At 35.7% G+C, this 23,681-nt stretch overlaps 1 protein-coding gene across 1 annotated transcript in view; it reads left to right on the forward strand.

Moving 5' to 3' along the window:
- Positions 1-23,681, forward strand: part of LOC136026011 (uncharacterized) — a gene marked incomplete in the record, with an annotated part of 60,155 nt that overhangs the window by 29,866 nt on the left and 6,608 nt on the right. Inside the window, 4 exon segments of the mRNA XM_065702160.1 lie at positions 1,830-2,099; positions 12,432-12,578; positions 13,920-14,103; positions 17,889-18,045. Of these exon segments, the coding sequence (XP_065558232.1) occupies positions 1,830-2,099; positions 12,432-12,578; positions 13,920-14,103; positions 17,889-18,045 (758 nt within the window).

A 23,681-nucleotide genomic window follows, 5' to 3' on the forward strand; every position in this document is an offset into this window, starting at 1 on the left:
TATGTATATATATTCCTTTCTCGCATTGTGCTTAAGACGACCCTTGGACACAGGGCCGAAATATCCACTGAAAACAGTATTAGTTTTATTTCTCATATTTTAATGTAAGTTTATGTATATATATATATATATATATATATATATATATATATATATATATATATATATATATATATATATATATATATATATATATATATATATATATATATATATATATATATATATATATATGTATATATATAGGGCCGAATACATACAGATATACCGATATACATAGGGCCGAAATATCCACTGAATTGATTTCCACTGTCTTGAAAATATTTTCCTACTTTGCGTTTGTTTGTCACTTCATTTAGATTTTTGTCTAAAAAAAGGTAAAGGATGCGGCACTAGAACCTTAAGATCCGAACCGGCGGTGCTGATCTCTCTCTCAAGGCCCTTCAGCCAGGAAGTGCAATGGGGGGATGATATATATATATATATATATATATATATATATATATATATATATATATAAATATATATATATATATATATATATATATATATATATATATATATATATATATATATATATGTGTGTGTGTGTGTGTATTTATATGTATATATATTTCTTTCTCGTATTGTGCTGAAGACGGCCCTTGGACACAGGGCCGAAATATCCACTGAATTGATTATCCTCTGAAAACAGTATTAGTTTTAGTTCTCACATTTTAATGTAAGTTTATGTATATATATATAATATATATATATATATATATATATATATATATATATATATATATATATATATATATATATATATATATATATATATATATATATATATATATAGGGCCGAATACATACAGATATACCGATATACATAGGGTCGAAATATCCACGGAATTGATTTCCACTGTCTTGAACATATTTTTCCTACTTTGTGTTTGTTTGTCACTTCATTTAGATTTTTGTCTAAAAAAAAGGTAAAGGATGCGGCACTAGAACCTTAAGATCCGAACCGGCGGTGCTGATCTCTCTCTCAAGGCCCTTCAGCCAGGAAGTGCAATGGGGGGATGAGGGCCAGCCATCCTGTGCTTTTGCACACCCTTTCTGTTTACCTTTCCCAGATTTCTCCAGGTACCCATTTAGAGCTTGGTCGACTCTGGCTGAGCTTACAGAGTCATGCCACTGACCCCTGTCCCAAACCAAATAATTATTATTTCTTAAAACCAAATAATTTCTGTCTAGCTTCAATTTGAAACTGATGACGTCTGGTTTGCTTACTTAAAGACAGCATTTCAATCAGCATTTCATTTCTATAGTCATAATTGTATCCTGAATCCAAATTCAACATTCATTTTCGTTGAAAATGGACTCTACCCTACCCCTATATATACCAATTCAGGGTATATATTTGCACATTAGGGGGTGTAGTGGTAAAGTTCAAACTTACCTCTATAGTCAGAATTGCATCCTATATCAAAATTTAACATTCACTTGCGTTGGAAAGTGAGCTTCATAATACGCAAATATATATATAATGCAAGTACCCCCCCCCCATAATATGCAAATATATACCCTGAATTGGTATGTGTATAGGGGTGGGAGTAAAGCTCATTTCCGACGCAAATGAATGTTAAATTTTGATTCAGGATGTAATTCTGACTGTAGAGGTAAGTTTGTTTCTTAGCTACCTGAACAGTCCTTTAATATAAGCATTACCTATATTTTTTATATATAAGTTTTTGTCTATGTCAGAAGAAAATATTAATCGAATCAGACTTAGTTTGTTATTGTTTCCGTTTGTATTGTTTCATAGTGGCTGTGTTTATTTATTTTAGAACAAGCGACCGAGCTGAAATGGAGAAAGTTATACGAGCCCGTCTTCGTGATTTGATGATGACTGTGGACCTAGACAATGTGACGACACTAGAATTGAGAACACGACTTGAAAAACAACTTCAAACTGACTTAAAGTGTTTCAAGACATTTATTGACACAGAAGTATTGACGATCCTTGGTCAAATGGATGGCGCGAGCTGTATATTTGATCATGTATTCCTTGGCTCTGAATGGAATGCTTCTAACCTAGAAGAACTTAAGAGAAATGGGTTTGTACTTCCTTTTATTCCCTTCCGCCTTCCTTTTTATGGCACTTGGTATTAACCAAGTGACATATAGCAGTCGCCAATTCTGTCGGTCTGTCTGTCGGTCTGTCGGTCCCGGTTTTGCTACTTTAGGCACTTCCAGGTAAGCTAGGACGATGAAATTTGGCAAGCGTATCAGGGACCGGACCAGATTAAATTAGATATAGTCGTTTTCCCGATTTGACCATCTGGGGGGGAGTGGGGGCCCGGTTAATTCGCAAAAAATAGAAAAAATGAAGTATTTTTAACTTATCAGCGGGTATTTGGATCTTAATGAAATTTGATGTTTGGAATGATATTGTGTCTTAGAGCTCTTATTTTAAATCCCGACCGGATCTGATGACATTGGGGGGAGTTGGAGGGGGAAAACCTAAAGTCCCGGTTTTGCTACTTTAGGCACTTCCAGGTAAGCTAGGACGATGAAATTTGGCAAGCGTATCAGGGACCGGACCAGATTAAATTAGAAATAGTCGTTTTCCCGATTTGACCATCTGGGGGGGGGAGTAGGGGCCGGTTAATTCGGAAAAATAGAAAAAATGAAGTATTTTTAACTTATGAGCGGGTGATTGGATCTTAATGAAATTTGATGTTTGGAATGATATTGTGTCTCAGAGCTCTTATTTTAAATCCCGACTGGGTCTGATGACATTGGGGGGAGTTGGAGGGGGGAAACCTAAAATCTTGGAAAACACTTAGAGTAGAGGGATCGGGATGAAACTTGATGGGAAAAATAAGCGCAAGTCCTAGATACATGATTGACATGATCGGAACTTATTTGCTCTATTTGGGGTAGTTGGGGGGGGGGAGTAAGTCTTAAAAATTAGAAAAATGAGGTATTTTCAACTTGCGAACGGGTGATCGGATCTCAATGAAATTTGATGTTTAGAAGGATATCGTGTCTTAGAGCTCTTATTTTAAATCCCGACCAGATCTGGTGATGTGGGCGGGGAGTTGGGAGGGGGAAACCTAAAACTTGGAAAACACTTAGAGTGGAGGGATCGGGATGAAACATGGTGGGAAAAATAAACACGAGTCCTAGATAGATGATTGACATAAACGGAACGGATCCGCTCTCTTTTGGGTAGTTGGGGGGGGGGGGTTAATTCTGAAAAATTAGAAAAAATGAGGAATTTTTAACTTACGAACGGGTGATTGGATCTCCATGAAATTTGATTTTTAGAAGGATATCGTGGCTCAAAGCTCTTATTTTAAATCCTGACCGGATCTGGTGACATTGGGGGAAGTTTGGGGTGGGGAGACCCAAAATGATGGGAAACGCTTAGATTGGAGGGATTTGGATGAAACTTGGTTGGAAAAATAAGCAAAAGTCTTGCATACGTAATTTACATAATTGGAACGGATCCGCTCAATTGCGGGGGGGGGGGTAATTCTGAAAAATAAGAAAAATAACGTATATTTAATTTACGAAGGAGTGATCGGATCTTCATGAAACTTCATATTTAGAAGGACCTCGTAACTCCGATATCTTATTTTAAATCTCAACCGGATCAAACGTAATTGGGGGGGGCAGTTGGGGGGACCGGAAATCTTAGAAAATACTTAAAGCGGTGAGATCAGGATGAAACTGGATGGGAAGAATAGAAACCTGTCTAAGATACGTGACTGACATAACTGGACCAGATCTGCTCTCTTTGGTGGAATTGGGAGGGGGGAGGTAATTTTGAAAATTGAGGTATTTGTAACTTACGAAAGGGTGACCAGATCTTAATGAAATTTGATATTTAGAAGGATCTTGTGCTATAAAGTTCTAATTTCAAATTCCGACCAGATCCTGTGACATTCGGGGGAGTTGGAAGGGCGGATCCGCTCTCTTTGGGGGAGTGGGGGCGAGGGTTAATTCTGAAAGATTATAAAAATGAGGTATTTCATTAGGTTCTTTAGGATTCTTTAGGTTTTGACCTTCTCACAAGTACCAAATGAGCTCTTGGCTCTTCCAACCTCGTACCATATGAGCTCTCGGCTCTTCCGACCTCGTCACAAGTGCCATATGAGCTCTTAGCTCTTGTTTTTATCCTCTTTGTCAGTTGAGAAAAAACAACTGATCTCTGTGCCCTTTTTTAAACAGAGAAATCAGTAGAATTTGAGTGCGGTGACAGTTGAGACATCTTAAAGAAAATCTAATGACTCATAACTTTGTATGTTCACCATAAAATCCAAACATTTTCAAGGTGATGAATAATAAGTAAAAAGTAATCTTTGTCACTAGAAGCCAAAACTCTAAATAATGAAATTTTAATTACAAGATATGAATAAAAAGAATGTGGCTTTACGCTGTTGTAGAACACTAAATAAAACGCATAAAAATCCTCTAGAGTCATTACCGGCGCTTAGGGCATAGAATCGACGTTTCGTTGCTGTATCAGGGATTCCCTTTCTGGATTCCATTACATGATCAGGGGCATTTAATCAAAGTTTCCGTTGATGGATCAGGGATTCTGTAGCTGGATCAGGGGCCTTGAATCAATGTTCCGTTGCTTTTTTTTTACAGGGAAAAGTTGCAAACCCGTCTCCCAGTCTTGCTGCAGCGGGACCGATCCTTGGGCCGTGTATTGCCAATCAGATCATCAACCAACTGTGATACTAAAGGGTTATTACAGAAGAACATTTGCATTGTTTTAAAAAAGGGTAAAACATACCCAAAGAGGGGGTAGAGGCGATATGTGTTACAATTACATCATAAATTTCAGTGTTTTTTTTGGGGGGGGGGGGATTTTAGAGCGGTGGTTCCGAGTACGCTTTTTTGTGTTATAAGTATTGAATCAGTCGTCGGATAATAACAAGATAATAACTCTTTGAATAAAACAAGAACCAAGTCGCAGTGCTCATCTTAAGAAAACAAGCATAGACACAGCAGCACAGTGTCGTACCGATTTTTGCCATTTTTCGTCTCCAAATCACGATATTGACCCGAAATGGGTTATGTTTAAAATGAAAATTCTGAGGTATTAGATCACATTAGAATCTCAAAAAGCATTTATGTAATACTCCTTTGTCATTCCAAAGATTATGTTGTGGCGTGGTGGCGCGTTTTTTACAAATATATGTGCAGTCCATGCGAAAAGACGGTTAATTTAGTCGTTATTTACAGTGATGCTAACCGTTTTGTAGTTCTATATATTTACACGACAACTATTGCGAGGAAATCAGTGAATGTTTTATGGGATAGGGGATGGCTGAAACCTAGAATTGTTTATTTTTCTGGCCAAGAAAATCTTAGGCCCAAATTTTCAAAATTCATAAAATGTTTTTAAGATCATCATAGGCAAGGGAATCACCATATAGTCTCCCTTTGTTCGGAATAAGATATTTAGACCAAGAATGTAATTTGGGGGTTAATTGGATGATAGTTACCGTGTTATATTGGGAATGGTAGTCTTTCTACCGTTAGAGTAGTGTATTACGGTAGCTGACTAGGTAGGTTTTCGTTTTTGAAAATTTGAAGATAAGTATAGAGTGAGTGCTTTATGAGTAGTATATCTGGATGCCTTGAGAATAAGTGCTTCAACAGAAGAGTAACGTTGCAATGGTAACTTTTGTAGCATGTTGTAACGATTTTAACATATAAGAATTGTACCGTGATCAAAATTGTAACTATTTTAACGTATAACAATTGTAACGTAAGCAGGATTGTATCTTTATTTCTAAATCCTTTGATAATGTTGGAGTCCATTTATTTATATTCGTTTGAAGACTACAAATTTAGTTCAAATATTTTGAAAGACTGTCGATGAATAAGACGCTTACAAATGTAAAATGACGATATTTTTTTATTCTGAAATATGTAAAGGAATGCACTAGTCAAACTGAAGCGGAAAGGGAGAGAGGGTTTGGTAGTCCCACCATATATACAGTTTTAATGTCTCTTTGTACTTTCATTTGAATCAGGGAGAAAAGGGAGAGAGGTTCGGTAGTCCCGCAATATATGCAATTTTAATGACTCTTCGTACTTTCATTGGAGAAATAATTTTTTATCATGGCTGGGGCATGCGATGCAACCTATTTAAGAACTAGCAATCTTCATGTCCACGATGATGCAACAAACATTTCTTTCAACAAAGTTTCAAAATTCCCTAAAATTGTTTTCTTAATTTACTTTTAAAGTAAATTAAATTTAAATAAATTTTTTTCACTTAGCCATTTTATTTCAAAACCTCTTTTCAAGTTTCTACTTTCTAAGGGGGCTACAAGGGGGAGTGTATAGTAGGGATAAATGTAAACGCCCGGTCAAGTGTTTTAAACCACAGATGTCATAAGTGCTAAGTTTTCATGCTTCTTATTGTGCCTTTTTTATATCATATGGCACCTTATGATGGTGCTGTCCAGACGAATTTGCGAACACCACGTGGATGTGATCATGGTCAAGAACTTTTAAATGAGCTAGTATACATCTCTCTATTATCTTACTGTAGCCTACTGGCCCTGATGAAAAATAGGGGACATGTCGCTGCTACTTATGCAAAAAAGTCATTTTCTTTTTTTCTGAGGATCCTTCCTAAGTGGGCAATAAACGACAGTGGTTTCGCACTATACAATTACATTCAAAAAATTTTGTAATTTTTTTTTAATATAAACTGGAGGTTGCTCTTTACTAGATTGTGCCTAGGGGGAAACTATTACTTCCAGGATTTTCGAAAATAGTGTATTCCTAATTGGGATTAATATCCAAGAATTAAGGGAAAGGGTGATCAGTTGTTATGTGGAAGCTAGTTTTAGTAACTCCACACTCAAATGAAATGGGGATCGGTTTTCCTTATAATTATATTTTTCTTAAGTGTATTCACTTGAAATAAATTCTTCTTTTGTACTTCCTAATTGCAAAGGACTGGCATTATAAATAGCTCCGGGCGTAGCTAGATATATAGTCGTTTGGGTAGGAAATTTCATTGAATGAGTCAGTATATATTTTGACCTTGCATTGGATGCTTCTGGATATGTTTATTTCATATTGAACAAATGTTGAATATCCTTTTTTTGTGCTAGTTTATTCAATAAATAAAATAATATATTTGTATTGACCAAATGGCTTGACCATAGACCTGTGCGGTAGAACCTAAAGGGTGTTCGCCTCTGAAGGAAGTTAGGAATAAATGTGGCTTAGTTTAATAGTATTTAATAATTAGTAAATTATTGAATTAGGTCGGGGATTAAGAAATTATTAAAGTGGTGGCAGCGGAGGGATATTTAAGTTCTTTTAAAGAACTTAAATAAGTTCTTAATTCCCCGCCTGAGGTATTAGTCCTTTTAAAAGAGAGCTTCTGGAAATTTTTGGATAGTTTTCCGCTCGTTTACGATGAAACTCAGTTTGCATAAGCGCGCCAGTGACAAAAGCTCATTTTATGGCTACAAAACTTTCTTCAAGCAAGTACAGATCATGTTTAGTGCTCTTCGTGCCGTAACAACCTCAAATTCTGGCACTATACGATAGCTTCAGTAATGAAATATTCGCAGCACTGAAAATTGCCACAGCCAAGACTTAGTATGCACGGTGCACAGACGGTGTGAACTGTCCAGGTATATCATAAGGCTCAGACCGTATCCAATCGCAAAAATGGCGCTCAAGGTAAGGGGAAAAGGCATAACAATAACTAAGTGCCATAAAACATTTCAATAGGTCAACACGGTGACCCAGCAGCAGTGCAAAGAACTGGAGCAGATGAGGTGAACAGCCAGTAAGACGTCAGTATCTGAAGTGACGCAATCGGTGGTAGCTGAGTGAGGCTTCAATGTGGTAGGGCAGAAGGCTAATTGTGTCTGAAATATGGGGCAAGGATAATGCTCATTTAAGAAAGAAACCAAAAATACAGGATTAGAAGACTTTAAAAATGTAAATAACCAAATTACTACTTCCGTCCAAAGGGTTGCTAGCAGCGACAACCACTGCTTACGCAGAGACATCTAAAGGTAACAAGAATAAAAAGTCGCGACACTCCACAAAATTCAACAACAAACTAGCCATATACTTACCATTTAAAATAAATATATGAATGATTATTTTGTACACGAACCTAACCTAACTAGCCTATTAATTTTTGCAATATTTGCAAGGCCACATTTTCATCAAAATATTCTGATTCTTGGGTGACTGAATTAGTACCACCTAACTGATCATAATGTAGGCGTTCAACGAGCTTTCGATTCTGGGACGTACGTGCGGAATTTACTAGGTCCAAATTCTCATCCGAAATCCTCAAAGTGAAGTCGGAATCATTTTTATTTAGGTTGGGATTACTAAACAATGATCTCAGTTCAAGTCCAATCCTTGTGTGTCAGTCAAATCGTCTGAAGGGATTTGTCTAGTTGGGTATTAGTTAGTCTAACAGGTGAAAACGTGTTATCTGAAGTGTTAGAAGTTGAAGTCAAAGTAATTTGAAGAGTTAGTAAAGTCTGAATAGGTTGAGCCGGTTTTGTAGGATTTTGCTTTTGAGAGGTTTGGAAGTCATTCAGTAAATCTTCATCACCATCATCGTCAGGAGAAACCAATGATAGCTTCTCCTCTCCTTATTCAGTGTCCTGTTCTTGAAGGACCTCAAAGCCCCAGGGTGAACGAAGCACACATGGTTTCAACCTTTCCTGGCGAATAGTCAAAGCCTATGAGCGACCTTCTAACTTTTTGATGGCATAATTCATTTTTCCAACCCTTTCAACAATCCTATACGGACCGTCAAACTTTGACAATGCTAAAGATCGACTTTGAGCACCTGGTGACAATATCCCCGAAGAAAGACAATATCCCCTGTATTGTTAACATTGACCTATGAATGAGCATCGTGATATGATTTCTGAGTAGCTCTTGCCTCCAAAATAGCTTTTTCAACCGATTTATAAACATGGTTTAATCGGGACAGGGCCTCCGATTTGTAAGAATCAGCCAAATCATGCTAAACTCGGGTTAATAATCCTATCAACTGGCAACGTTGCATCAGATGATGAGAAAAATGTTGTCGCGTAACGAATCGTGAATCGCTGTGATGAGACAAAAGCCAACATAATTGAACCAGGAATCCCAATGTGATTTATTTTGCTACTAAAGTTTAAACTGTGTTCTAGTCTTGAGAAAGCATGGGGGTTATCAGCCCTACTCATGCTAATTTTTGCTCGTTTTGAGTTTGACTCGGCTATTTAGTGTAATTTCTGTTTGCTTTGAGTTTAATTTATTTATTGATGGTGATTGGTGGTAGTTTTATGCTTGGAAGATTATTTGATTTTATTTTTGCTCATTCTTGGCTTAATGGAGCTCTTTACTTTTCTTTGAAAAACTTGTTTTGTTGAAAAAGGTTTTAAATTAATTTCTGTTCGTGTTTTATTGATATAGTCTTTTTCATAGAAAAATAATATTTTTTATCTTTTTGGTTTTTACTATGAATGAATGAACTTTATAAAAACACACAAAGTACGGAGTATTATAAATAAATAAACAAAAGCAAATACGATAAACAGCGAAGAAAAACAAAATTCAAAATAACAAAAGACAACATGGACTAATTAACCAGTATCAATGTGGAAAAAGGCTGCAGAGGGTCATAAACGTGAATAAAGTTGACAGTCTTTTTACATAAATCGTCACTGGAAGACCGAATCCGAGAAGGCACATCTACTATACCAAATCGAGCAATTATTTTTTTGTTTCGGTGCCATCTAGGAAGCCGGAGGAGGAATTTGCAATATCTGAAATAAGCCGTACGTAGAGTATGTCGATCTTTCTTACGAAACAGATGAGCCATGCCTTATAAAAACAAAAGCATAGGGGCGCAATAAGCATTATAAATCATGCACAAACCGTTGCGGTTGTAACGGCTTTTGTTTCGGGATATTTTTCCGTAAGCGACGCGTAGGTTTTTCACGGCTTGATTCACTAGGGATGAACAGGTAGTGGAAAGTGTTGGGCCGAAACACAGACCAAGCCAACTAACTAAAGAAGAACATGGCAGAATTGCAGTCCCAGCAACGAATGGAGCGACCGCATAAGGGCTATTAAAACAAATAAACTCGCATTTAGACGCATTAACTGACAGTCCAATCTTAGATAATTCATTGGTTAATATAGTAAAATTAGAAAGCAATCCACGGCGAGTCCGGGCAACAAGAAGAACGTCATCTGCATATGCAATAGAAGACAAACCAGTATTACCGTAAAAAACAGAACTTCTAAGGGGACGCAGGCACGATGCAAGCACGCATTTAAATATACTAGGAGACAATACGGCACCTTGCCGAACTCCCTTATTAATTTTTACCGGGTCAGATATTTGGCCATTCCAGGTAACTTGAATTTTAGACTTTGAATACCAAGAAGACAATAAACTTAGTACGGAAGGATTAACACCTGAAGACGCAAGGGAAAATAGAGCCTGAGAGTGCACAATATTATTGAAAGCTCCAGAAATATCAACAGTAAGACAGTATAAAGACATTTTAGCTTTTACGGCATCTTTCATGAGTCTGCTTAAAACATGATGTGCATGGGAGCAACCGAAACTTTTCCGAAAACCAAATTGAAAAGGCGTAAAATCACAATTCGACTCAATTTCTGTCGGTCGGTCTGTCGGTCCCTGTTTTCCTAGTTTAGGCACTTCCAGGTAAGCTAAGATGATGAAATTTGGCAGGCGTATCAGGAACCAGACCAGATTAAATTAGAAATTGTTGTTTCCCCGATTCGACCATGTGGAGGGGGGCGTGGGGGGACGGTTGAATCAGAAAAATTAGAAAAAATGAGGTATTTTTAACTTACGAAGGATTGATCGGATCTTAATGAAATTTCATATTTAGAAGGATCTCGTAACTCAGATCTCTTATTTTAATTCCCGACCGGATCCGGCGTCATTGGGGGGAGGGGACCGGAAATCTTGGAAAACACTTAAAGCGGAGAGATCAGGATGAAACTTGGAGGGAAGAATAAAAACAAGTCCAAGATACGTGATTGACATAACCGGACCGGATCCGCTCTCTTAGGGGCGTCAAAGATTGTGAGGGCGTTAATCTCCTAAAATAATATTTCTTTCTTCTTCACTATTGGGACTCGTTCTTATTTTTGCTGTCGCTGGTCTTCTAACAGCACAATTCTTTGTTTTTTCACTCCAGTTTTGACATGTTCTGACGCTTGCTTTTTCGCAATTGTTTGTAGTTCTTACTGCCACTTATCTCTTAACCGCATATTTCCTTATTCTCGCTCTGGCATATCTTTTAGTCTTATATTTCTTTGTCTTTCGCTTTTGTTTTGGGTACTTATAATCGTTGCTGCCGCTTATCTTCAATCCCTATTTTTCTTTGTTCTTCACTTTATTTTTGATTCGTTGTAATTTTTGCTGACAGAAGTATTCTGACCGTATATTTTTGTTCTTCGTTTTCGTTTATTATTGGTTAGAGATTTTTTCAATACCCTCTACCTTAACTGCTTAGATTGGTCTTGTCACGGTTAATGATCTAGGCTGTTCTTTTGTCCTCTAGACATTATTAAACTACTTAAAACACCTTTTGTAAGTAGACTAATTACACATAGTATTTTATACTTAGCCATGTTCTTTTTGTCATGTTTGATGTGTCATAGATGTAATGCCGATTATTCGATTTCATTAGCTTCATTTTGTTGCGTTTGTATAGTTACTGGTGTTTATTCTGTCGTATCTCTTTTTATCCAATAATTTTTTCGGGCCGTTCTCTCGATCTTATCGTTTGATAGTTCAGGTGGTGGTTCCTAAGTATCATCATTTGTAATAATTGCAAATTTTCGTTTTTGGGTTTTTCTACTGAGATTATATACTTGGCTGCGTTCAAAACAATAAGCTTAGTCACGTTTCGAGTAAATTAAATCAAGCAACAAAAAAAAGAAACTAATTTTCAAATTTGCAGGTATTTTTCTAATTTGAATTAAAACATTAAAAGTTTTTCTCAGTCACCATAAATGTTTTTGCAGTTTACATAGCTAAATGAAATTTTTGGTAGAAACTTCAATTCAGAAATTATTTTAATGAGTGCAGACTTTCATGTTAGTGCATGACGTCAGTGCAAAAAAGGATGCTGATAAATATGACGTCACGGACTAGAACTTTTTTTCCAAAATTAAGGCTCTTAACTAATTTCTCAAACTTCTCACCTATTTTGATCATTTTTAAGCCAGAAAATTACAGGATGCCAATATTCCCGAAAAAGCAATATATTCTAAACTTCTCTAAAATGGGGGCCGCAGTGTAAGTCTAGTTGGCTGAATGTCGTATTCGGGTCTTAAGTTGGCCTGGCTCGTTTTAGAAAACCTATCTAACCATTGTGTATTTCTTTCAGTGTTAAACACATATTAAATGTAACTCGGGAGATAGACAATTTTTTTCCTGGTACATTTGACTACATGAATGTTCGTGTCTATGATGAAGAGGCTACTGAACTTCTGAAATACTGGGAAAAAACTTTTGCCTACATTCGTAAAGCCAGGTAAGATTAAAATTCACTTACCAAGTCACATTTTTATTTATATTTAGATTAAAAATTGGTTGAAAAGCGCTGAAAATTTCCGATCATACTATTTTTTTAAAACTAGTTTAGATCCTTCTTTAAAAAAAAGACCAAGTAGTATAATAACTCTGGCTCAGTCGAGGCCGTATCCAGGGTGGGGATTGGGGGTTGACCCCCTCCCCCCACCCGAAATGTTTATATGACTCGTAAAAGCATAATAAAAATGGATGCGAACAAATTTTCGTTGCGATTTTTGAGGTTTTTGTGTACCCCCCTCACCCGGAAAAATATCCTTGTGTAAAACACCCCTGAAAAAAAGATCCTGGACACGGCCCTGGGCTCGGTCAACGGACCGATATGAAACTAATGAATGCAGTGTTGTAAGTATCTTGTAATTTTGGTGCAAGGTACAGCTGCAGGCTTGCCGCAAATATGCTTGTTTCTCAAGGAACTTTCTTAGGGTACTTTTGTTGTTTCTTAGGGTACCTTAATTTAAAAAAAAGATATTCCCGACTGCGTCTTGGATTTTTTTTTAGTGCATACGGATTGGAATTTATCGAAAAGGATTGTCTCTTCAGTTAAAAGGGATTGCTGTCTGGTAGGTGACGTTCTTTTTCTCTTGTTTTTTTAAGCTCATTATATCCCACAACATAGATACTTTTTAAACTTTGCTCTCAATATAATTTTAAAGTTCCAACTGAATACGCTTAGCCATTCTTTAGGTATTACTATTGTATCCTTTTGAAAATCTTCCTGCATATAGTTTGTTGTGATTTTGTTTGACTACCCCTACAAAGTTTTCAATAGGTTTTACCTTTAAAATCAGGATCAAATGCCCCTTCTTTTCCCAAAATTAAAACATTCTATCAAAATATACAATATGTCAAAGGTTCTTCATCATGCATAAGCTTTTAGTTTTTTTCTGACCTACTGTAACTCCTTTTGAACCTCCGTTTGAACACACCTTTTATATTTTATATTGTAATTTATACCATTTTTTATATAGTGAAAAAAGAAATCACCAATGCAACAGCAGAAACACAGAAACAAGCGCACGACACACAACCAAACATAAAAAATATAAGCCATAATTATTTATATATAATGTTTATATTTATATTTTAGAACAGGCCGAATATAGCTGGTAATTAAATCCAATTATAAAATAAGGTTTCAAGTACCAAGGACAGCGAGAATGAAATATGATATTTGAAATGGTTAAGTAGAAACTAGTATTAAAATAGTATTGGGATGTTGCAAATATAATGGAAATATGGTTAAGTATAATGCAAATTTAACAAATATAATTTTGTCTTTTAGGGAGTCTGGCTCTAAAGTCCTTGTTCATTGTCGGATGGGTGTTAGCAGATCCGCGAGTGTTGTGATAGCCTACGCTATGAAAGCAAAGGGATGGAATTTACAGAGGGCGTTAGAATTCGTGAAGAATAAACGAGCCTGTGTTCGACCCAATCCAGCTTTTATGCACCAGCTTGAAGTTTATGAGGTTAGCTCTTTTGTGTTTATTTAGTTTTAGTGTTCGTCGTTATTGCAGTGTTTTGTTTTCATGGAAAATAGAAGATAACTATTTTAGTTATAATGAACAGTAGGATTAAAACAATAGGAATAGCAGTGACCCAGTGTGTGAAAGGTTTTTTCTTCTATCAATAGATTATCTGATTTTGTTTAATTTCTTTTATCTTACTTGGCTCTCAAATTATCTGGAAGTTTCTAGAATGCAATATCCTCTTTCCTCCCTCATCGAATTAGTTGGAAAATGGAGCTTTTGTTGAAGATTTCTTTGCCCCCATCAAAGAAAAACTTGTCAAAATATTCGATTCTAAATAACAGTAAAAAAAAGAATATTTTGTTAGTTTATCTTATGTAAAAATTTTGAAGTTACCGATTTTTCACTTTGAAGTTGCTGCAGATGACCTATGCTCTGAATCTTCTATATTTTAAATAAATAGCAAATTTAATATGGTATAATATTTGCCCGTTTTATGTTTTAATTTTGCTCTTTACGGATTTAGGGATTCGCTTCTTATTATTTTTAATCTTTGTTCATTTTTTATGTTTTCTGAATTTCAATTAAAGGTGCCAGTTTACGAGGACACTAGAAGATATATTAAAAAACAGTGTACCACAAGTCCTTAGCTGCTTTGAAGAAGAGACTAAATATACAAATCGGATAACAAAAATGATGGGCAAATTTCCTTTTTTGTCCTTATGTCCAGCGATGTCAGACATTAATGTCCATAATTCGATCGTGTGTTGTGTAACGTGCCTGTCAAACGATATTTTGTACTTGCTAGCGTCGTAATTCTCTGGAATGCTACGTTAAAATATGTCAAGATAAAAGTCATTGGCGTCTCGAATCACTTCACTTTAATCTAATAGAATAGAGTCATCCATATTTTAATGTTAGTTTTGGTCATTTTGCGGGAAAGAACTGTAATTTTGTAATTTTAGTGGTATGGTACAACTAGCTTCAAACTATTTAAAAGTTTTCTGTAAAATGGTTTCTTTTTTCAAGAAAATTCAAGTAAAGGACAGTAAATATAAGTAATGGATAAAAAAGATAAGTGAAAATATAAGAAAAAAGATAAGGATAAGTAAAGGGTAAGAAAGATAAGTTGAAAGATAAGAAAAAAGATAGGGATAAGTAAAGGATAAAAAAGATAAGTAAAGGATAAAAAAAATTTCAAGTAAGAATAGATAGAAAAAACTGAATCGAGCAGAATTCAATTCATGTAATAACTAAAACTTCAATTAAACAGAAATCACTACGATGAAATAAATAAACTTATAATATAATAAACATAAATTGAAATGAAAATCAATTTGTATTTAAACCGAACTTAAATTAACACTAATAATAGCGGGGTTGGCACCCTTTATTCATCGTAAAGGCTTCTGTTTCATTTCCTATTACAGGCTTTATTGAAAACAAAGATATTACAATTTTTTAGTCTTGTTTGATTGTAACGCTGAAAAATTAAATGCTGCTTAAAACCCTCAAAGCTCTCAATACTGCTCAAGAAAGTCTTTTTTTGTAACAGTGTATGTCAATAGCGTCTGGCTATCTCATTGTTTCCAGCAATTGATACGTACTTGTTAATTTTTCTATGTTTTTTTCCAGCACTTACAATTAAATTTTATTGAAATTCATACATAAAAGAATAAAAGATTGGTTTCTATAAAGCTCTTTACTTTTTTCTGCCCGGGTATGACTTCTTCTGTATATAGCGTCTGGCTATCTCATTGTTTCCAGCAATTGATACGTACTTGTTAATTTTTCTATGTTTTTTTCCAGCACTTACAATTAAATTTTATTGAAATTCATACATAAAAGAATAAAAGATTGGTTTCTATAAAGCTCTTTACTTTTTTCTGCCCGGGTATGACTTCTTCTGTATGTTAGTGTAACCACCCAGGGGTCGCAATCTCCGGCTTGAAAAATGATTCTCTAATTATTAAAGGTACTTGTTCTTAAAGTTTGAAACGAATGACCCCTCAACTGTATATGTGCTGCCATCACCTCTTGGCTGAAAAAATGGAAAAGGTATATAGTGCCTCTCGAACAGTCCCATAGCGGTAAGAACAAAATTAGACAGCAAGAGTGACGTGGTAATTTTAAAGTCTATTTCTCTTTCTTTAGGATTGAGAATATCTTAGAAATGCTGGATTGCATTAGAATAACTTTCATCAAGACCTTGATTCTCGCTTCTGGGGTGCAACTCCGTTGAGAAATTGATTTTCAAAATGTTTATCGAAGAAAGGTAAAGAGCAAAATTGAAGCCTAAAACCATTATAAATAAAGCCAATAATAAGACAGACGTTAAATGAATAGTAATTAAAGTAAATGATCGCGTAGAAATCAAAAATAACGAATAGGATTATGAATACCCCCTTAAACTCTTTAAAGGATATAGTGTAGCAATTATTGATCCAGTAAAATAAAGTCTACTGGCAAATTTTCTGACTCATTTTTGCCGGGGCCTTGCCCCAACCTAAATTTTTGTCCAATAGGGGACCTAAAAAATTTACGGACAAGTTTAAAGCCATTTGGGATTTTAAAAAATTGGCCTCATTCTGAGGCAAATAATTTTTTTTTATCTTTTTTTTTTTTTTGCATTATGGTCACCTTGGTCTAAGTACTTAAGGACTTCAAGTTTTAAATTGATCAGACAAAATTTTATGGATCCAGTTTTCGGGGGACAGATCCTCCCACGGAAAAGTTTTTATACATCAAGGTACACTCTGCTCGGGAACTTCTGGGCTTAAGTTTCAAATTGATCCGAGGAAAACGGTTTAAGTTCAAATTGATCTGAGGAAAACGTTTTTGGCCCTATTATCCCTAATAGCAACCAATCCATTCCCTCTTACTACAAAAATTGAGGCGCTCTTTGATCAGGGAAGTACTTCTGGACGTTGCAAGCTGGTCGGAATTCTAGGACCCAATTTCGGTTCAATCCGTGCTCTAAGCTAGAAAAATGTGTTTCTTTATTATGATCCCTTCGGTACATAGACCTAATATTTATTTATCGATTCAATTACCTTCTTCAAGTTTTTGCGACCGTTCTCTCCGTACGAAGTAACAGGGGGGAAAATAGAATATATGATTTACTGGTAAACCCTTCGCTCTTTACTAAGTCAACGCTTTTGTATTGACTGTGATTGTGCTCTATGTGCTTTTCCTCTTTTCTTTAGGTTTTTTTTACATTCTATGACAAATTAATTCGAATGTGTAACTCTGGTTTCGTATGTTTCGAATTAGAAGGGACTAGACTTAGTGATTAGACTATGGATTAGTTACGCAATCATTTCCCCTCATATATCAAAAAGCTCTTCTCGACACTCAAAGTTTCAATTAATCCTATTTAATCCCCCCTCCCCCCTACTGTGCATGTACGCAAGTAGCTAACCTTGGGTTTTCGTTTAAGATGGTTGAATTTTATCAGTAAATTTATTTGAATTAGAAATATAGCTGCTATATATAGGAAAGCTAAGATAGGTTTTTTAAAGCTCATGGAATTTAAATGAAATAAAATGATTAAAATATGGAAAAAACTTTGTGGTGTAGCATGTTCAGTGAAACACCTTCGAAGCAGTCCTATGAAATGAATATTTTGCTTCTGTAACATTAGAATAAGTCACTTCAGGATTTGGAAAGCAAACAAATGAAGTTCAGAAAGTTCTGAAGTTCTGAAAGAAGCTCAGAATTTAAGTATGCTCTGTTTCGTTTAAAAAAATTGACTACTAAATGATTATTTTCTTCTTTTTTTGTAGGGAATATTGATTGCGTCGAGACATCGACATAACCAACTGTTCCGTTCCAAATCCGAGACAAATATCAATAGACGGCTGACTGTACGTGGAGAAAATAAGGCTGGATTTTCGACCAATGCGTCTTGTCAAAGCTTTATGGCAAAGAACCTTAGAAGGGGTACCTTTTTTTCTTTTCTTCTTTCAATCGATGTGTGTTTATCGGAAGAACATAGATATATCAAAATCGTATGCTAGGCATATTCAAGTGCAGGACAAATCGCACATTTCTAGTTGTAAAGAGTTCACGCCTTCTTGTCTTTATTGTTCTTCAGTTTCTTCACATAACTGACTTCTACAGGGTCCTTAGGGGTGTTTTATTGCACCAATGCTAGAGATATGCAAACGTTCGATTTGTAAGTCTAATGAAGAACGCACATCTTCATTAATTAAACTGCGTATCCCGCTCACTGTAGCTTAAGATAGTGGTTTTCAAATGAAACATTTTCTTATCCTGAATTTATGAATAGGGTATCCCTTTTTGATTAAAGTTGTGTTATGCAGACATTTCCAGAGCACAACTATCCTTTTAAATTTATCAACTGTTCATTTTGTAGCATCTTTACGATAATTGTAAATAAGAAAACGCTTTGCTCTACACTACAGAACAGGTTCCAATACTAGGTGGCATTGATGATGCTCCTTGTCCCATTGTTTTTTGTTTGTTTTTTTTTTTTGTCTTTTTGAAAATTCGTATTGGTCTTTTGGTCTTTCCAATGGATACACCAAAAGACTGAAAAAAAAAATCAAAGCCTTACGATTTGATTTTCAGTTTTTAAATTTTCAGGTTTCCAGGGTAGCAGGAAACAAATTCATAGTTTTACTTTTTAGAAGATTTGGAAATGCATGGGGGTATACATACATATACCTGTATTTAAAAACTAATGGCCGTGTATTCCAAAAAAAAAGACGAAAAAAAATATACATGAAAATTAAACAAATCAAAATTATCGTTTGAAAATATAACTTGAGTGCCTCTAAAACCTACCGCAATGATTAGCTCCCTAAGAGAGGTTTCTAAGATACCTCGGAGCCGTGGTGCATACCTCCCGCCAAAAAAAAAAGATATTCTTTAAATTCTCCAAACTTTGGCAACTACTTTGAAAATGTTTCAAGCCACCCCCGTACTCCCCATAAAGGGGGCAAGCCCGCCTACCTCCCGGGACATCTGCATCATAGGAATCCCAATGTCCCCTACGCAATGCATACAATTTCCTCGCGCCCGCATTTCATGGTATTAGGGGAAGAAAATAACCTAAAAAGTACCCTGTTTTTCGTCTATTCAACATTTTTCCTAAACTAAAAGCTATTATAAAACTATAAAAGTCTCTATTTCTGTGCCTTGAGACTATTGTTGACAGTCAACCGAAATTTTTATAATCTCAGTGAGATCAAAGTAGCTAAAGTAATTTGGGAAGTACCTCTTAAATTACGTTTACCAAACTAGAAACAGGAATTACATGCATAATATTATTTGGTTACTATATAATAATAGTATATATCATTATATGTATTAAGTTTTAATGACTCAAAATCAAATGCCTTGATCAGGAAACTGGCTAGATTTACTAGAAGGAGAGTGGGGTTGTTTTCTAATTTAAAGTCCAAACCTTGAGTTTTTAAATACAATTAGATACTTTACCTAAATTTTGTTTTTTATCCTCAAATTATTTGTGTCTTCTTTTTGGTCTTTTTTGCCTTCAATATTTCTATGTTGTTTGGCTAAAATATTGTTCTATTTGTGTATATTAGCACTATATTTCTATCAACTACAGGGGATAAGGAATAACTATCCTGTATAATATAATTATAGGCAATAAATTAACCTTTCATCAGGGTAAGAAAAGTCTTTTGTCGTATTTATGTTCTAAAAAAAAAAGAAAACCTTTCTATATATGGTGCTTGCTAAGATTTTCTCTAATTCATGTATTGCATCGAAAAGGAATACGTCGTAGGTAAGTCGTTCTTACTCGTAAGTCTTACATCGTAAGTCTGGGACGTAAGTTTTTCGGTATAGAAGAGATCTTGCCAGGATATCTGAAGATATTGTTGTTGTTTTTTGCTACATATATAACCTTAAAAATTGTATCGTGGAACATCAATGGTAAAGTTGTACCGAAACTTCATCTACTGTCTGAACTTTGCTTACTGTTTGACGTGGTGGGTCTCCAGGAACACTTCTTGTCAAGCGATAGTCGTCAACTGTTGGAGTTCACATCTACACATAATCTGTTTTTTCACCATGCTAAGTCCACTCGCGGTATGCCTTCAGGTGGTTTGCCCTGATGATACGGAAAGAGCTACTTGGTAATCTATTTGCTAAGTCTTGACAGTTTCCTTGCGGTTAAAGTTTCGAATGTGGTCATATTCGTAGTTTCTTTTCCTACTAACTACCGTAGTGATATATCTGAGAGGAAGTTCTCTCTCACATGTACATCTATTGCCAAGCTAGTATCAAAATGTGAAGATGAAGGCCTAAGTTGTCTCCTGTTTGATTACTTTAACTGTGAACTGTCTGACCCTGCAAACAATAGATTTCAGATCTTACTCCATGCTTGTCCAAGTCTCACCTGTGTTGGAAATGATCGCGATTTTACATACATCCATCAATCTGGCTCCTGTCTCAGTTGGACTATTTCTATTCTTCTATGATTAAACCCTCCTCTGCTACTTCGGTTCTTCTTCATTACTCCATATCCAACCACATACCGATCTGTAATTCTTTTCGAATAAAGCCATTGTCGCAAACTTCACCCACAAATTCTCCACCTAAATGGTTGTACAGCCTCAACTGGGAAGCTGCTAACATCGATTCGTACCATAGTTCATGTGACTCCATACTGTCGAAGATCCGAATTCCTTTCGCACTTCTCGCTTGTCCGAACATGACAGTAGACTCGGAAAAAACTATCCTACTAAACATCTACTGTTCTGAGATAACGCACGTTATCCATGAGATAACACAGGTTGCAGTTCCTGTCCACAAAATTCGCCACGGCACGGAAGTGCGTAAATGGCGGAATAATCCTAATATCCTAGCCGCATGTGATTCAGCAAAATTCTGGATACAATTATGGCTAGATTGTGGGAAGCCGCGCTCCGGAGTAGTCAACGCTCTTCGTATTTACACGAAACGTAAATTTTCCAAAGCCATCGCACAGCATACGGCTAACGAAATTGCCCGTACCAGCGAGATTGTCGATAATTCGCCTCCTGATTTATGGCGTCTTCGAGCTAAGAAACAATCTTCCAATGGCCCACCCTGCATGCCAGAAAAAGACTGGTGCGACTACTTCACAGACCGATTTTCAGCCCCTAATTCCTACCTAGACAACACCTTTTGCCAGGTCCTCGATAAGGAGCTCCAGTTTGCAGTTAAGGATATTGGTTTCCTGGTCACTCCGTATTTGATGCATGTCAGAATTGTCATGTTAAAAAAAAAGAAATCTAAGGGCATCGATGATATATCTGACACCCATTTAAGCTTTGCCAGCAATCTTATCCTAGAGCACCTTTCTCTGCTATTTCAAATGATTTTCGTTACTGGCATCGTTCCAGACAGCTTTGGTGTTGGATTGGTCCATCCTATTCTCAAAATAGGTAAACCAGCTGACCAGTGCACTTCGTATTTTCCGATCATTATTTCAACTACTTTTTGTAAGCTATTTGAATCCCTTATTCTTGATTAAATTGCACTTCGATGCACTACTCCGGACGACCAGTTTGGGTTCAAAAAGCACTCAGGACGGGAACTTGTTCACAGCGCTATTGCAAATCCTCTTGTTGATGCAGATAAAAATGGTGACCTTCTCGTCTTTGGAGCGCTTAATGTTAGTAGAGCCTTCCATTCTGGCATCCATTGCCATATCCTGCTCAAAGCCCTTCAGCGAGGTGTTTCCTTTTGCATCATTTCCCCTGTCTACAGTATGTACAACAAGCTCTCGGCTGTTATCCTGATCCCCTCTCCGTCCGGCACTTTTCCTTCTATAGAAATGCTGAGTGTCAAGAAAGGCGTACGTCAAGGTGGCAATACTTCACCGTCACTGTTTAATAACGCTATCATCGAAGCACAACAAGTAATAAAGCCGTCGTGCTTTTTCCGTGGGATCAATCGATCGCTGCTGAACTTTGCTGATGACATTCTTCATGTTTCTCGTTCGATATCTTTATTTCAACAAAATTATGACTCACTTGCAGCGGCATACAAGCAGATCGGACTTTCCTTAACGAATCTAAAACAGAACTTCTTTTCTTCAATGGTTCAAAAAATGAGTTTTCAATTAACCTCTCTGCTAAAATTGATGACACTCTGATTAACCCCTGTGAGTCCCTTACCTATCTTGGCCTCCCTATTTCTTCTACATTGAAGGACACGCGCTCAGCACTGACAAACCACTTCTGTTCCCGTCTACGAGCGTCTTACGGATTACTTGTTGCCAATAAGTGTCGTTTCAACCGTCCTCTCCTTGCCCGGATATGCAGTGCTTTCACTACCCCCCATCTGCTTGCTCCTGCTCCCTTCTTGAAAATATTCAAAGCCACCGAAAAGAAAGTTATTTGTAGCGCATTCTACAGATATGCTAAGTTTCTCCTTCGTCTCCCTCTGTGGCACAACAATGGCGACATCTCCATGAAATACAATGTCACCAACCCTTCCATGGCCATAGAGAGGAGAATTTCCAAATTCCGTGCCAATGTTCTAAGAGCCAACCACCCCTGGACTAGTGTTATTTTATAATCTTTGTAGTTGAAGTGTATTTAAATTTTTTTTTTCTCTCTCTTTCATTTTTATGCTCCGTCTTTTCCGTTTTTAATGGGTAATAAATTAATAATATATATATATATATATATATATATATATATATATATATATATATATATATATATATATATATATATATATATATATATATATATATATATATATACATATATATATATATATATATATATACATATAGATATATATATATATATATATATATATATATATATATATATATATATATATATATATATATATATATATATATATATATATATATATATTACTTCACTAAATGAAAAATTGTCATCCATGAGTGGAAAGGTCGTTAGCCTTCTTACTTAAGAATAAAATATCGATTTTTGTTCCCTTATGTTGCAAATTCAACAAGTTTGGATTTTTTTAATTTCGTCAGTCGGGTATCAAAAGGTCGCATATCCATAATCTTAATTTTCAGAAGAGGAAACAAAAAACTTCACTACTTTTTTATTTCCCCTCTGATAACTGTAAAACAAAAACAGATGGAAATGCATTGGTATACATATCAGTCCGTTTTTGTTTTATGGTTATCGGAGAGGAAATAAAAAAAAAATTGTGAGGTTTTTTGTTTCTTCTTCTGAAAATTTACAATTATTGCAATACGTCCTTTTGATACCCGACTGACGATTTATTCTTGTGCATAAATTGAAAGTGTCACATGTGAAACATGCTCTGAATCTTTCATGTCTGAACAATGTCATATCAAATCTTTTATATACAAATTTTGTATAATCGTTGTTGGTATTATTGTGTTGTTTTTTAAGAGTTGTCAACCTTTGAAATAACGTTGGACTTGATTAAATTTAGTGCTTTAATCTCACTAAATCTGATGAACATTTTTCAGACCAAGTTGAAGCAGTTCAACTTAGCCTATATGTAAAAGTCTGTAGTTTCTGAAATAAAATCTTTCTAATATTTGTGCGAATATAGTGTTGCGATGATGAATTTTGAAC

Source organism: Artemia franciscana, chromosome 4, assembly GCF_032884065.1.
Source record: "Artemia franciscana chromosome 4, ASM3288406v1, whole genome shotgun sequence".
Classification (NCBI taxonomy): domain Eukaryota; kingdom Metazoa; phylum Arthropoda; class Branchiopoda; order Anostraca; family Artemiidae; genus Artemia; species Artemia franciscana.